The sequence below is a fragment of the Euprymna scolopes genome, chromosome 36 (genome assembly GCF_053919585.1).
Source record: "Euprymna scolopes isolate OS-2025 chromosome 36, ASM5391958v1, whole genome shotgun sequence".
Lineage (NCBI taxonomy): Eukaryota > Metazoa > Mollusca > Cephalopoda > Sepiida > Sepiolidae > Euprymna > Euprymna scolopes.
In genome coordinates, this window is record NC_136517.1 from 71,463,867 (window position 1) to 71,480,400 (window position 16,534).

The following is a 16,534-nucleotide window of genomic DNA, read 5'->3' on the forward strand; positions in this document are numbered from 1 at the left end:
TTACCTTTCAGTAGTAATGACAACACAAAGACCAGCAGCTACAAAATATAGATGGTAATTTATTTTCATCAGCTGGACGATTGATGATGTCAGGATATTCAAGCCTTTTCGACTACATGGTCTCTTTTCCCTTCTCCTCTAAGGGGATCAGCTCTAACTAAGTTGCTGTCCGACTTTCGTCTGTGACTATGACTGTGATTGTCTGATTTCTCATTTAACTTCAAACTCTCGTCTCAGTATATTGAGAATCTCCTTTGTTTGTGACATCAGAGGTATGCTGTTAACCAACGTGACTAAATTTCACATGGATTTTACATATGTCTGCCCAAACACACTTTTGGCAAACAAAGAATTTCCAATTTTAATTGTTAAATATCTAACCTATTTTTAATCATTATATATAACTTGCATTGTCCATTCTATTAACTGACATATTTAATATCCAGTTATTCTAAAAGAATGGACAATTGTATTTTTTTTTTTTTTACATAAATGATATTTAGTTATTTCTAAAAGAATAAACAATGGACTGCATTCCTAGGATTTCAATTATCCACTTGCCAACAGGGTTCGATTCTAGCCTTTTCCTAATATCATTTTCACTTATTTAGTCTGACTTCTTACTTACATGAGGACGGGACAACCCTATTTATGTAACACATAGAGTCCCCACTCTTCTTTTGAAAATCATTTTCTGACATATTTTCTAAAAAATCCAAGACAACATCTGCCTAATAGTAGCAAAATTAGTGTTCACTTTTTCATTTATCTTTCTTTCTGAATAAAGATTTACAATTTTATATTAACTTTTCATGTTTAAAAGAATTTTGTCTGACTTTGAAAAATGTTCCTTTTAAATCAAGTTTTTCCTATTCCACATTTTGGGTTATAGGTCGTCTATGACCTATTTTAATGATGACATCATTTTTTGTGATGTTATAAATTATCTTCCCAGTGTTTTTAACCAAGTAAAATTTACACATCTTAATTTAAAATTCATGGCTTCAGATACATAAAATCTGACTGCATAATCAGAAAGAGTGGATAATTTTATATAAGAATACAAAGTTTTAAGAGAATAGTTTAAAAAATAAATAAACAGTGAAAAAATTACATATTTCTTGACATTCATATTTTGGCTTACTTTAAAGTAAAAAAATTATAAGAAAATGTCCAATATAAAAACAGTTTGGGGCTTCTTTTACACAACTCTTTTTACCTAAGTTGATAAAATAATTTTGTAAAAAGAAAAGAAAATCAACTTTTAATTCTAAAAAAATATTTCCCAAATTTTTCAAGAGAATTTGAAAATTCAAACATTTCAGATTTGAACCAAATTTGATCTTTAGTTATTAGATACCAATTAAGCAAGATTACCTGAAGTTCAATTTCTTTTTTAAGATCTTTAAGTTTTAGACATTTTCTAGAATCAAAATCATGTAATTGATTTTTATCAAACTTGGAATAAACATTCTAGACATAAGGTTTAATATCATTATATCTTGATCTTAAATTTCAGAAAGAGATATAAACTTTGATGTAAAACTCTTCTGTTCAGAGAATTAATTTTATCTCTCCTAAGAGTTAAATATATTTAATTTGATTTTTTAACACATTCGTTTTATTTTATGTTGTTGCAATTTTGCTTTTAATAAATAATTGCTTAATAGTAAACCAAAACAAATAAATAAATAAAATGTGTATGTCACACAGAAGCGAGAAATACACAGACACAACAATCGATCATATTTTTTCTTCAACAAAATGAAAAACAGTATTTGTGATCAAGCTATTATTGCATCAATAGACAAAACTTTTTTATCATATTTTTAAAAAATGACAAAAAAAGAAAAAGAAATAAAACAAAAAATAACAAAAAGGAAAAGAAATAAAAACAAGAAATAACAAAAATGAAAAAATACCTGTTTTTGTTTTCTCTCTTAAATGTTTTTTTCTTTTTCTTCCCATTTTTGTGATAAATTTTGTTGAACCTAAAATCAACAAATAAAAATAATATCATCACATGAAATAATGAAGAAAAATGGAAAGTTGTCAGGGTTAAAATGAGAATTTAATTTAAGCCTCCCCCCCCCCCAAAAAAAAACTTGGCAGTATTTAAAGTATACCCATGCTCAAATAGATAAAAAAAAAAAATGAAATTTTAAAGACATTAGGAAGGAGGGATTGGGGCCATATTAATTATTGCTTCTTATAGAGGATCTGTATTTTGCAATTCAAAATCTACTTAATATGTTTTTTTAAGTCTTTACAGTTCATAATTGTCTCCTATCTAACATATTTTTCCTATCTTTAAATCTAATTATTTCAAGTTTCTCATTCAGGTACAAAAAAAAAACATAGAAAGTTAAGTGATTCACAGACTTTAGCTTTCCTAATTATCTCCCATTCTATTTTGATGTTTTTTATCCTTGATTATTCTCCAGAAATGTAGCGATACTGAGGTGTCTTTCATATATTTTTCATGATATTTTATGAACATAACTCTTTCTTTAAAAGTCATTGAGATACTTTCTATGTGGATTTTTTTTTTAATTCCTAGGTTTTTGGCTGTGTATATTTTTACATAGCATATCACCAAGGCAGGAAGACAATTTTGTAATGGGCATTCTCCTGGTCTTTTGCAATTACAGTTACTACTTACTCTATATTAATGTCCATGATTATGCAATTGCTATTCAGTATTGGTACAGCTACAGCTTAATTTCAAAGTGCTCTCATTAAAAATTTTATGTAGTATATGAGTCGGTGGAAAATGCTTATTGATGTGTAGAAATTTATTTCCTATCTTAGATTTTAACACTAGATTGAAGGGTGTGTGAACCAAATAATCTTCCTACCTCGATTCCTGGATGTATTTATCTTGGTTCCTATATTTTGGTATATATCAACATTTGCGTATTCACTGCTGCTTTGTGCTGTATTATAAATGTTTTTGTGGTCATTAAGCATTCTTTGTCTGAGGAATCGTTGCTAATTCTGCTTTCTATAGATTTAGGTATGTGCTTAATTATGGAGGTGAGTAGTTTGATTGTGGGTGTGAATATATGGGTTGACATTTCATATCTGTTTGTTACTAAATTAAATGTGATGTCTAAGAGGTCAACCTGTTTAATGTTATTAGTGATTTTAACTTTAAGTCTCATAATCTTCATCTCTCTATGAATTGCTTTTTTTGAATCCTATTGCATTAGAACTAGTTGAGTTTTTATCATTAACCTATCATATATAAACCTATATCACCTATCTCGATGTTGTTATTCATCGTGATATAATGCAATATATAAAGCCCAATTGTTTGAAGCTTCAGCAGAATTCAACATCCCATAGCCATATCAAAATAATCATTTTACCTATTTTTCATCCAGTGTTCACTGTTACTGATCAGAAGAGTCATACAACAGTTCATAATATTAATTGTTATTAATATTATTTTAATATTAATTTTTTTCTTTGAAATGCTTGTGGAATTTTTGGCAAATTCTATTGCTTGTTCAAAAGCACTTTTGTAATTGATGAGCAGTAATCCATGATGTCAAACTGAATGAAAATGTATTTCTTCTCATCAGTAATTCGAGTAAGCCACTTACTTTCCAAACTATGGTGCCAATCCACTGATTTAAGATATATTTCTCTTTAATTTGCAGATTAATGTTTTCCAATAGTTTTTTTGCTAATCTGTCCAATTTCCAGTCTAGTAGAGTTTATTAAGCCTGAGTTTGGTTTGTGATCCTTAGGCAAAATGTAAGCCTTATTCTCCTAATCTTGATTCAGTTGGTGTTATTTTCTTTGTGGTAGTTCTTTATTAGGTTTTTCTTTATTAGGTTTCTGTATTCTTATGTACTTAAGTTGTAAAAATTTCTTGTTTTATCTGCTTTCACGATAATGCTGTAAGACCCCCCCCCACACCTCACTCTCTCTGACTAGATTATTCAGTTTCCTTTGGAATAGATTTTTGTTTTTGTGGAATGCCATATGTTTTTCTAGGTTCTGTATATCATTCTCCAATGGTACCAGTTGTGTACTCTTTAAGCTTTTGAAGCTGTTATGCTAGTATCCTTCTTGTTTTGTACAAAAAATGCTTTCCATTGCATTTGCCTTAGAAGTTCTTCAATCTTCATGATTAGTCTCAAAACATAATCCTTTTTGTTTGTAGGAATATTCTTGAGAGGTTTCAAATTGGTTCTTTCCATGTATGTATTTAATAAGACATGTACAGTGCTTGATAGTTTTGGAGTGTTATATAATGAGTGTATTGTTGTAGCTTTCTAGATGTAAATTCAATGAAACCGAGATATATATACATACACACACACACACACACACATTATATATATATATGTATATATATATATATATATATATATATATATATATATATATATATATATATATATAAATGAAATTGCAAAACCAAGTACAACTTACATATTAATTCCTACTTTATCTTTGAATTTCTGTAACTCTTCAAATGTCATTTCAGACAATTCTGAAAGAAAGAAAATTGAAACAAAATACATAAAACATAATCATCAACTATCAAAAATGATTCATATGCAACATATTCCATGCCTGTGGAATTATCAGAAACAATTACTGAACAATCACATGAGAATGAAACTGTCAGTTACCATGGAAATGAAATTCCTGTGTAAAGATTAATACAATCTAAATATGTTTGGATGTAAGACATGTTAATTATTCTATGCCTATCAATCAAACATTGCTGTTCAACAATTCTGATTTTTCTATAATATTGAGAAATTTTCTTTTTTCTTCTTAACTAGCAGTTCAGTTCAGCTTTATTTGGGTTCTAACTTTATATGCATATATATTAGCATTACAAGTGCATGCTGTATTTTCAATGATTTGACCTTTGAAAACTTTACCAAACTCCTCTGTCAATTTGGGGTCTAAAGACTTGCAATCTTTGATGTAGGTTACTTGGACATAGATCAAACTTTTAATTTGATTTGAGCCCAAAACAATAAATGTTAAGAAAAAAAAATTGACCTCTGCAGTTTCTATCAGATTACTCAGCCAATTTTTGGCCTAAACATTTGAAATTTTACATCAAGTGTATTCAGACAGGGGCCAAGCTTTTTAATTGGTATGCTGAAAACAAATATTGCATTTAAATTTTCTGCAAATAAGTAGTTTTCCGGATATTAAGCAATGTCATTTCTTATGTTATCGCTGGTGGCTATCTTGGTATGCGCAAGCACGCAAACGCAACCCCGAGAAACTATGCACAAACACACATACCAAGATGGTCACCAGCAATAATGTAAGAAATGACATTGCTTAATATCCGGAAAGCAACTTAATTTAAATGCGATATTCGTTTTCAGCATACCTGAAAACCTTAAAAGGTAGTCATTTTAAAGAAAAATGTTAAGGTGGAAACAAAGTAAAAATTTACAAAATGCATCACAATAAAATTCTTTATCGAACCACCTAATTATTATTTAGATATCCTCAGTTAAAAAAAAAAAACGGGTTTGTTTAAACAGATTCGAAAAAATGGTCTTGACAATGAGTTAAAAATAAACTCAAGTTTCACGATATATTTTATTTGTTAAGTGAAAGTACAGAATAGTTAACAAAACACCCTTCCTTCCCCATGTTAATAATAGGTTTCTAAATAATAACGTTATTATTTCAGCATGGTGGTATAAGTTCACAAGTACCTTTTATTTGTTACTAGTGGGGATACCCGGCATTGCCCAGGTGTTTAGAGGTGTGTGTGCTCGGGCGGAGGTGGGGAAAATCAAAACAAAAGAATAAGCAAAGTAATAACCCTGTTTAAATATTATATAAAAAAAAACAATGTTGAAACTTCTTTAAAAAATTGGACCCCCCCCCCAAAAAAAAAATGAACATGACGCGAACGATGTTAAAATTTCTTAAAATCGGAAAAACAACAACAAAAAAAAGAAAACGCGAACGTGATGGGAAAAACAAAACGAATGGGATGCAAAACGAACGATGTTAAAACTTCTTAAAAGAAATGTGAAAAAAAAAAGCAAATGCAAAAAATGGCATAAATAACCCTGTTTCAATATAGTATTGTTTGGAAATGAAATTTGAAAAACTTGAAATTAATTTTTTAAAATTTACAAACTGAGAATAAAAAATGACTAATAAGACGAAAGCAGAAAAACAGTTTTCTATTTTTAAGAGAATACTTTAGTCAGCTCAGCGCATTATGTTAGCATTAGCGCTTAGTGAGCTGTTTATCTGTTAATTTCTATAAAAGATAACATTTTAAAGAAATTTTCATACAATTAATAATTATCAAATATTTACATATTATACATGAAAATAATTCTGAAACTATTATCTATATGAAAATGGATGATATATGCCGATTTATCTTATCAATTTTGAAATATTCTTTGTCAACTTTGCTTGGTCATAACATTGCTTCCTGTGGTCGTAAAAATAAAACTCAACCACCAAGATGGACTTCTTTGTTTATATAGCCTGTAAAATTTCAGCCATATCCAATCAAATTCAACCCCACACATATGTATCCAAACGTAACGTATAAAATGCAAACATTGAAAAAATAGTTTCCCTTTTTCCTGTCGTCATTTTTTTAGGGTTTTTTTTCATTTTTAACTTGGAGCATAAAAATATTAGAGAATGCTTATTTTATTCTCTCTCCATCAATGTAAAAAAAAAAAAAATTGACCCACAAATAAAAAAGATATGACTTGTTGAAGCACATTAAGTATGTAATCTTGCCGATGTCCACAAAAATACAGCACACGTTTGTAATGCTACTCTGTATACCTAAAACATACATGCACATGAATCATATTAACACACCTGTTCTTTTTTGATCACCAAAATTAATTGATTTTGAACATGGGTAACCATTTGGGTATACTAGGTGCTGTATGTGCTCTCCATTGTTTCTAGTAATCCTAAACTTCTGCTTGCTATTGGAATCAAGCAGTGCTGATTCAGAAGAGGTGTGGTTGAGAATTGTGCAACATTTGCTTCACAATTAGGCACACAGCCATAGAGGGGAGATTCTTTGTCTCTCAAAACTGAAAAGAGGCCATGCTGTTTATATAAAACCCAAACGAAACTTCCCATCTGCACAAGAGACCCAATATTAAACATGCTGATGAGAGTTTATGGTAAGTAATTCAAGTAATTTTTAAAACAAAATATCACAATACTGCTTTGTTACTGACTGCCACATGGTTGTTCTCAAGTCTAATGCCAACAAATACTTTTTGAGCCGTCTTCTTAAATATTCAAAATTCATTTGCAATCCAATTGAAAATCTCATTAACTCTTATCCTCAAGTGGCTTTTGACCTTAATGAATGATGATTGATTAGTACATTAAAAAATAATCAGCACTGAATGAGACAAATGAGAGACAAATGACAAGAGTCACCATCAAAATAATATGCAGCATGATTATGCAAAATGGAATCACACTGATTTAACTACAGGAAAAACATTCAAAATAAAAAAAAACCTTCTTGGGCTCAATTGTCATACAGAAGATTACCCAATTAATCCTAAGTATAGCCAGTCCCAGTTAGTAATTTACAATTTGAAACTCATCTTGTTTTTTATAATTTTTTAGGAAGTATTTTTTAACTTTATTTTTGAGAAGCAAAATTTTTTACACGTTTATTGTCTGCCTTTTTACATTTTTTTTCACAGCTTTCAAGTCGTAAACTGCTTTCGTTATTTCTGGGATTAACGGAATAAGTATTGAAACTATTTCTTTACAAAAAATATAAAAAAAAAGTTTTATTTACCTTTGTGAATTTCCTCCTACAATCAAGGAAAAAGAAAAGAGAAAAGAAAAAATATTAATATACATTATAATTTAGTTAAGTGAAAATAGAAAAAATAAAAATGAAATTATAATTACAATTTATTTACAGTTTACAAAAAAACAAATAAAAAACAATCAAATAATAATGTTGTGATAATCAGTGTATGTTGAAGGTGCTGTTCATTTAACGTCCATTTGTTAAAGGTTTGTAGACCTTGGCCTTTGTTCATCCACTAAAGTTGAAGTAGCGATATGAGTGGCCCTAAAAAATTGAAATTGAGATAAATTTCCCAACTTGGGGCTCATGCCCCCATCTCCCATTTAACACAGAGAATAAGGGTGATAAATTCGTTATTGTGTAAAAAACATTTAAAATTTTAGAGAAAAACAAATGTTTGTTTTTTTTATTTAAGATTTGTTTTGTCAGTATTCTGGAATTATCGTCTATGAATTTTCTTTTAGTTTGACCTGTAAATCCCTATCAGACTTCCACCTTGAAAACAACACAAACAAAACTGTAGCAGTGACACAGCAGATCTATTTTGTACACACAATATTCTGCATTATGTTCAACTGTGATTCAGTTTGGAGCATGTATGGTGATGTCAATTTAATGTTGCCATTAAATAAATCAAATAAAGTTTGTTATACGTGAGTTTTTATCATCACTTTTATTTTACACAACTTTTGTGTTTCATTCTTCCTTTAGTTTTTTCCGTTTATTAGATAGTCAGCAACAATCTTAAATGTCTGTTATGAATAAAAAATATAGATTATCTTTGTTCGGCTTCTTTTTCTTTTCATTACTGACCTTGCCGTTTTGTCATCATCAATGTTACTAAACGAATAAAACTTCCCTTTTCTCAGCTCAATAAAACATGACATCATTATCTCCCTTTTTTCTCATATCCTGTTATGTTTGTCTCCTTTGACCTATTGCTTTTTATTAGCAATACCAATTGCTATTTCTATTTTAACCTGACATGTCATCTTTAATTCATCCCTGCGAATGATTATATTTTGCCGATTTGGGTCATTATGAGGTATGCAACCCTTGCTCACTTACTCTTCACTGATATAGGGCTCCTCCATCATGTAACATCAACTTACGTAACTGCATAGGTGAGAGAACACTTCTGTTCATATTTTTCGTCAGAAGTGTCCAAATAAGATGGAACTCCAGGATACCAACATTCTGCTATCAACAAAACCTGTTGTTATGGAGAGTAGATAATACAGTGGATGTGTTATCGGCAGCTCCAGTAACTCTCGCTTCTCCTATTTTGCCATTCAGTCCTCATTCAATGAGTGATGTTTCTGACAAAGGGTGAAGAAAAAGCTGCTTAAAGGTCGGTACTACTTGGTGACCAGTAGTCTGAGATGTCGGATATTTTTCTGTCTTTGTCTGTCCTTGTTGCCATGTCACTAGTAAGGGTGCTGGAGGTAAACGTTTTGTCTGGGCTGATGTTATCCGCCTGATAGTCAGGGACCCGAACCTTGGATTAACCACTAAGGAGGCTGTGCTATCAGCAGGCGCAAAGTACTGGGACTGCTGTATTGCCATTTGGTGAGTGGATCTGGACCATGCAGTAGTCTCTGGTGGGGCCTCTCGATGCCATACTAGTGGGTAACTGTTACGGCTTTACCTTTTCGTGTGCTACAAATAAAAAAAAAAATTTCCTGTCTTTTTCTCTCTTACTTTCCCTCTCTGTACTGCTCTAACCAAGTATGCCGACCTATTCCACAAATCCCCAAACCTCAACATGAAATATCTCCAGAATAAAAACTCGATTAAACCTAGAACCCCATCTTCCAGCGTAGATCCCTACTACCAGGTCTCCTTCTCCAATATCAGGGGTCTACGTTCCAACCTTCCAGAGGTTGAAACCCAATTACAGGAGACGAAACCGGACATATTATTTCTATGTGAAACTGGAATAGGGCCGACCACTTCCCTATATGAGTTCATAATTAATGGATACTCCAATTTAACAGCTAAATCTGACTCCCAAGATCGCCATGGGCATGGAATATGTGCCTACATTAAGGATGGCTTCCCATGTGGCAGGGATATCTCTAGAGAAGATCCTAATTTACCCTATATGTGCTTCAGGGTTGCACTTGCTAACACCACTGCATTTATATTTGCCCTCTATAGGCCCCACAACAGCGGAGTTACTATCTTTAAGAGCATATCTGAGAAAATAGACCACATACTGTCTTCACATCCCTCGGCTAACATCCACATCTGTGGTGACTTCAACGTCCATAACGTGGAATGGCTGACCCATTCAAATAAGACAGATGATGAGGGGAGGTTTTGTCATGATTTTGCCATTGCTTATGACCTCACTCAGATTGTTCGCGAACCCACCCGTGTGCCCGATACACCCAATCAATATGCAAGCCTCTTAGACCTTTTTCTTTCAACTTCCCCTGAGCTATGTTCATGTACCGTTCATTCTCCTTTAGGATCCTCCGACCACTCCGTCGTATCAGTTAAGATAAAAACAAAATGTAAGAAGCCATCAGACGTACCCCTCCACCGTACTGTATACAGATACTCTATGGCTGACTGGGATAGCTTCCGTACATTCATATCTGATTTACCTCTGCACTCCATGTTTAAAAAGGAAGTATAGTATCAGATCTGACCGAATGGTTAATTGTAGGCATAGACCAATTCATACCATCAAAAAAATTCCAACAAAAACCTAACAGCCAGCCATGGTTCTCCCCAGAATGTGCTGCTGCTATCGCGCACAGAAATCACTTTTTCCATAACTACCAACGTAATAGATGCACTGAGACTAAAGCTGCTTTCAGGACTGCCAGCAACCAAGAGTAATAAAAAATGCAAGAGAGCTATATGCCCAGTCTGTTAAATCCAAGGTAGCTGATCAGCGGCTTGGTTCCCACCAGTTTTGGCAAATAACAAATAGGATCCTGAACAGAAGTGTGCGTTCTATCCCAACCATTATCAATGGACCAGAGGTTATCTCGTCAGCGTCAGACAAGGCCAAACTATTTGCAAAGAACTTTGCAGCTAATTCTACCCTATGCGACGAAGGCCATCAACTCCCCATATTTCCTCCTATAACACAGAACAAGCTAGGTAATATACAAATATCCGTGCATGAGGTCGCCAAGCTAATAAAAAACCTAGATTCCAGTAAAGCAACTGGCCCTGATGGCATCCCAATTATAGTGTTAAAAAAGCTTCAACCAGAACTTGCTCCCATACTTACGAAACTATTTAAGCGCTGCCTTAAGGAGAAGTGCTTTCCGACCCCCTGGAAGACCTCATCAGTTTGCCCTGTATTTAAGAATTCAGGTGATAAGTCATCTCCCTCTCAATACAGACCAATAAGTCTTCTCTGTGTTATGAGTAAGTTACTGGAATCAATATTAAATAGAGAAATAGTCAACCACCTCAGCAGAAACAACCTTCTTAGTGACAAACAATATGGTTTCCGCTCTGCAAGATCTACCGCAGATGTGCTGACGGTTATATCCCACAGGATTAGTGAATCTCTTGACAAAGGCTTCCTTTCTAGGGCAATTGCTCTTGACATATCAAAGGCCTTTGACAAAGTATGGCATAAGGGTCTACTTCACAAGATTTCCAGCTACGGTATAACAGGAAATGTTTTCTCAATCATTAAATCATTTCTCTCTGATAGGCTCATAAGAGTAGTGGTAGATGGACAAAAATCGGAGGCCTGCAATATAAATGCTGGAGTCCCTCAGGGGTCAATCCTCGGCCCAACTCTCTTCCTGATCTACATCAATGACCTCCCTAAACACATACTTAAATCATTCGTTGACATCTATGCTGATGACACGACCATCTACGGCAACACATCAAAGGCTGTAAATGACGAAGTTCTCTCGGATTCTCTCTCCTCTGATCTCGAGCGCGTGGTTCAGTGGGGGAAGATGTGGCTAGTTACCTTTAATGCATCTAAAACCAAACTCCTATCCTTACATCATCAACGCTCTGATCCCCAGCTGGCATCAATTGTGATGGATGGCTCTCGTCTGGGTGAGGCCCCGTGTTTTGACAAGCTTCTGGGTTTGACCTTTACTCCTGATCTGAAATGGAACACGTACATCAAGTCTGTTGCCAAGGTCGCAGGAAAGATGGTGGGATCCTTCTACCGCTCCAGAAGATATCTCACTACTGATTCAATTCTCTATCTATATAAAAGCCAAGTACGTCCAAGGATGGAATACTGTTGCCATATCTGGGCAGGAGCTGCCAAAAACAGCCTATCATGCCTTGACAGAGTACAAAATAGACTTCGTGGTTTAGTGGGGGATGCCCTTTTCTCTACCCTGCAACCCCTCTCCCACAGAAGAGACGTTGCGAGCCTATCCTTGTTTTATCGTTATTTTCATGGCAGGTGCTCGTCTGAACTCCAATCCCTGGTCCCCCCTCGCCAAACTTTCACGAAAATCACCCGTCTAGCTGAATCCACTGTGAAAAATTTCCCCCACTCTATATCTGTGCCTAAATCAAAACGCGGATTTCATGAGCAAAGCTTCTTTCTTAGAACTGCACGCCTGTGGAACTCTGTTCCGTCTGCCTGCTTCCCTCCGGACTACAACTTGGATTTCTTCAAGTCTAATGTTAACAAATTCCTAATGAACCGTCCCCCTAATTAAACACTTCATAAAATCTCACTAACGTGATGTACTTGCAATAACCCTTATCCCTGAGTGGCTTCCGGGCCTTGATAAGTGGTGATCACTGTGTAAAAAAAAAAAAAAAAAAAAAAAACCAACTCTCTTAATATTTTAGTGTTCACTTTGAATAAAGTTGATTTATATTTTAATGAAGATATTAGTGTTTTTTGTGGAAGATGGTGACACTTCTTATTCAATTATAAGAAAATGCTTATATTTTCATATTTTTTCCCCCAAAATAAATAATTTAAAATGTAGTATCTTTTCTAATCTTCATTTCTTTTATCTTTTGTCTGAAACTTTTATCCTATTCTAGAGTAGCCCTTTTGGGGAGCTGGATTTTCCCATATTAAAAACCCATCTCGTTCACTCTGCTCTTATGGGAAAACACAGAAATAAGAACATATACAATTACATCATAACCAACAATAATTTTTTACACACCAAATTGGTTGATGATGTAAGTTTTAAAAAAATTATGATCGACATTGATTGATTTTGTAAGTTTTCATTTGGAAAAATATGTAAAGAAAATCATGAAACTTTTTTTTTTTACAAAGGAGTCACCATTTATCAAGGCCACTCGAAGATAAGGGTTAATAAGCGGACAGTGGTCAATGGGAAAATATTGTCGTAGTAATCGTTAGTAGTGGAAATTTGGTAAATTGGATTACTTAAAGGCATGGCATATTAAGAACTTGTTCACGTTGGACTTGAAGACAACCATATTGTAGTCAGTTGGAAAGCAGGAAAACAGAAGAGAGTTCCACAGGCGTGCAGTTCTAAGAAAGAAGCTTTGTTCATGGAATCTACGTTTTGGTTTTGGGCACAGATAAATGTTTATTTACTTTAATGCGGAAACAACACAACTTATAGTTGCAAAAATTCAGAGCCAAAAATTAAACCGTTTAAAATCGTTTCTGTGCAAATTATTTGGAGCCAATCAAATACATTTCTTTGAACTTATCATAAAAGGATAAATTTTTCCTTTGATAAACACGTATCCAAATCCACAATGAGAGCTAATATTTGCCAGCTTTCCTTACCTTTCCGTTGGGACTTGGGAAAGCTAATAATACATTTCTCAACTCACACACAAAGTCATAAGCGAACTCCGACACAAATGCACACACAATTCATTAATTCTTTCATTGCCATTCTTTGATCAAACACAAATGCATAAACTTATTCATTTTAATACTCCCAGCATTTCTCACTAAACTTCCTACAATGAAAACAAATGAACATTGTCTTTTACTAATAACTTTTAAACAAATGTAAATTTTTTAATTGAGTGAAAGAAGTTTTGATTTTTCAGACTTGTGTATGATTCACAGCCCTTAAATTACCAATTTGTGTTTCCTTGATACTAATGAATCTTCTTTGTCAAGGAGCATTCATTCACTGTGAACAAGAAGCCCTTGTTCTGCAAGAATTCACAAAATATGTAAGAACATTCTAGATTTTCTTATTTATGTAAACTTCCAAATTTAAATATTAAATATTTCTTTTGTAAACTTATGTTTTTGTTTATCACATAACATTTCTTTCACTCTCTAGTTTTGTCTTAAATTGTTTTTCTAAAAATGTCACCCTGAAACTGTCTCTCCCCAAAAGTTTCCTAAAAACACAAAAACCCTAATAGGGTTGTTCAAAAACTATTCTTTTGGAATAATTTTTTTTTTTTTTAATAAATATTGAATAAAGAGCACTTGTGCACTACTCAGACGGATTCACTTTTTTTTTTTTTTCAGTTTACACATGAGAAGAGTGAATAGCAGGGACAGATAAATGCAATTTCAGGACTGAATAGAAAATAAATGCTTGTTTTTCTTATTAATACTTTTTTTTTTTTGTCGAGAAAGTTTTTTAAAATAAATATAAACTTATAACACAAAATAGTTTTTTTTTTTTAACAAAATAGACATTTTTTTAAAATTTATAATAAAACATGTAACAGTAACACATTTATGAAATTAAAATAAATACAAGAAATTTATAATACAAAACTGAGTTTTAATTCCAGAAATGTGTTACATAAACTTTATGTTCATGTTTTGTTAAAAAAAAAAAAAAAAAATGCCTATTTTATTAAAAAAACAAACAATTCTATTTTGCTTTATAAGTTTCTTATGTTTATTTAATAAAAACAAAACTGTCTAAAAACAAGACAAAACAAAAAACAAACATTTTCGGTTTTGAAATTGCATTTGTCTGCCTCTGCTATGCAGCACTTTTCCCATTTCCAAACTGAAAACCAAAAAAGTGAATCCGTCCAAATAGTGCACAACTGCACAAGTACCCCACTTAAGTTCAATTTCAGTATAAATCGGATGGTGTCCCTTTCTTTTTCTTTAAATGCTATCCTTCTTGATTTTTCGGTATGTTTCTCTTGCTTCCAAAATAAACGTCATCATTTTCGATCGATCGAGTTATCGTCTAGAAAAAAAACATCTGGGTTGCCATCCTTGGTTCGTGAAAAAGACATTTGCAAGTTGATCATTCAGTTTTGCACGTTGATCGGTCATTTGAAACCGTATGAATTCTCTAGCGACATCATCGATAATTGTATACACAAAAAAAGGGGGGGTGGTTATAAAGTGGTTGATCAGCTTACGTTAGTTTTATGTAAGAAACTGTAAAATATTTGAAAATAAAATAGGCAACTGTACACAGAAAAAAAAACCCCAAAAACAAAAAAAAAAAACATTAATTGATCCATAAAAAAAGTTGGTATTAGCGAATAATAAGCGTTCATGTTTTTTCATACACTTTTTTTTGCAGACGACATATATTTGGAAACAAACAACGTTTACAAAACGCTAGTTTCTATTTAACCGATAGAGAGATTAAATCATACTTTTTTTTTTTACATAGGCATAACCACTTATCAAGGCCCAGAGACCACTCGAGGATAAGGGTTAAGAGTGTACAGTACAGTAGTCAATTGGACAATATAGTAATCGTTAGTAATGGAAATTCGGTAAATTTGTTAACAAGTGCTGGAACGGCTCATCAAGAACTTGTTTACGTTGGACTTGAAGACAACCATACTGTAGTCATCTGGAAAGCAGGAAAACGGAAGACAATTCTACAGGCGTGCAAAGGAAGAAGCTTTGTTCATGGAATGTACGTTTAGGTTTAGGCACAGATAAATAGTGGGGGGAATGATTGATAATGTTTTCAGCTAGACGAGTGTTTCTTGTGAAAGTTTGGCGAGGGGATACCATAGATTGAAGCTCAGTCGAACACTTTCCATGAAAATAATGATAAAGCAGAGACAAACTCGCAACATCTCCTCTGTGAGATAGAGGTTGCAGCGAAGAGAAAAGGACATCTACGACGCTACGAAGTCTATTTTGAACTCTATCAAGGCAGGACAAGTCCTTTCTAGCAACTCCTGCCCAAATGTAGCAACAGTATTCCATCCTTGGACGTACCTGGCTCTTATATAGATAGAGAATTGCATCGGCAGTGAGATATCTACTGGATCGATAGAAGGATCCGACCATTTTCCAGCGGCCTGGCAACAGATTTGATGTACTTTGTACGTCCGTGAAGAGAGTAAATCTGGGAGTAATGGTAACGAAGAGCTATATCCACAATCCTCAAAGCTCCCAAGTTCGGGCCTCACCACGGGATGCATTTTTAAATAAGATACTCACAAAACCTATTACTGTTGGAAATTTTCTTAGATCAGAGTCAGATATTTTCACATAATGGTCTAAAAGAGTAGAATTTAATTTATTAAGAGAGGAGGTTGAAGGGTGCTAATATACACCAATATCTAATATATTAACTATGTGATAGAGTATAATTATTATAATACTAGATGACAATAAATAAGATAAAAGTAAAAGTGACTTACCATATTTACATTCGACATAAACATGTGGGATTTGAATTATCTCCCTTTAAAATTCCTTGCGGTATAGACAAATACAAATGGAAACGTTTATTCTTTTTTTTTTTTATTGGATTGTTTGAATTAATGATTATGATTAAATGAAATGTCTGG

At 33.1% G+C, this 16,534-nt stretch overlaps 1 protein-coding gene across 1 annotated transcript in view; it reads right to left on the reverse strand.

Annotated features, from left to right (window-relative positions):
• LOC145260580 (ribosomal RNA processing protein 36 homolog) overlaps nucleotides 1-16,450 on the reverse strand; it is a 35,296-nt gene extending 18,846 nt beyond the window's left edge. Inside the window, exons 1-4 of the mRNA XM_080118857.1 lie at nucleotides 16,385-16,450; nucleotides 7,808-7,823; nucleotides 4,447-4,507; nucleotides 1,923-1,991 (exon numbers count right to left, since the gene is read on the reverse strand). Of these exons, the coding sequence (XP_079974983.1) occupies nucleotides 1,923-1,991; nucleotides 4,447-4,507; nucleotides 7,808-7,823; nucleotides 16,385-16,408 (170 nt within the window). The 5' untranslated portion in view covers nucleotides 16,409-16,450. The remainder of the gene's footprint in view (nucleotides 1-1,922; nucleotides 1,992-4,446; nucleotides 4,508-7,807; nucleotides 7,824-16,384) is intronic.
• Between the last annotated feature and the right edge of the window lie 84 nt (nucleotides 16,451-16,534).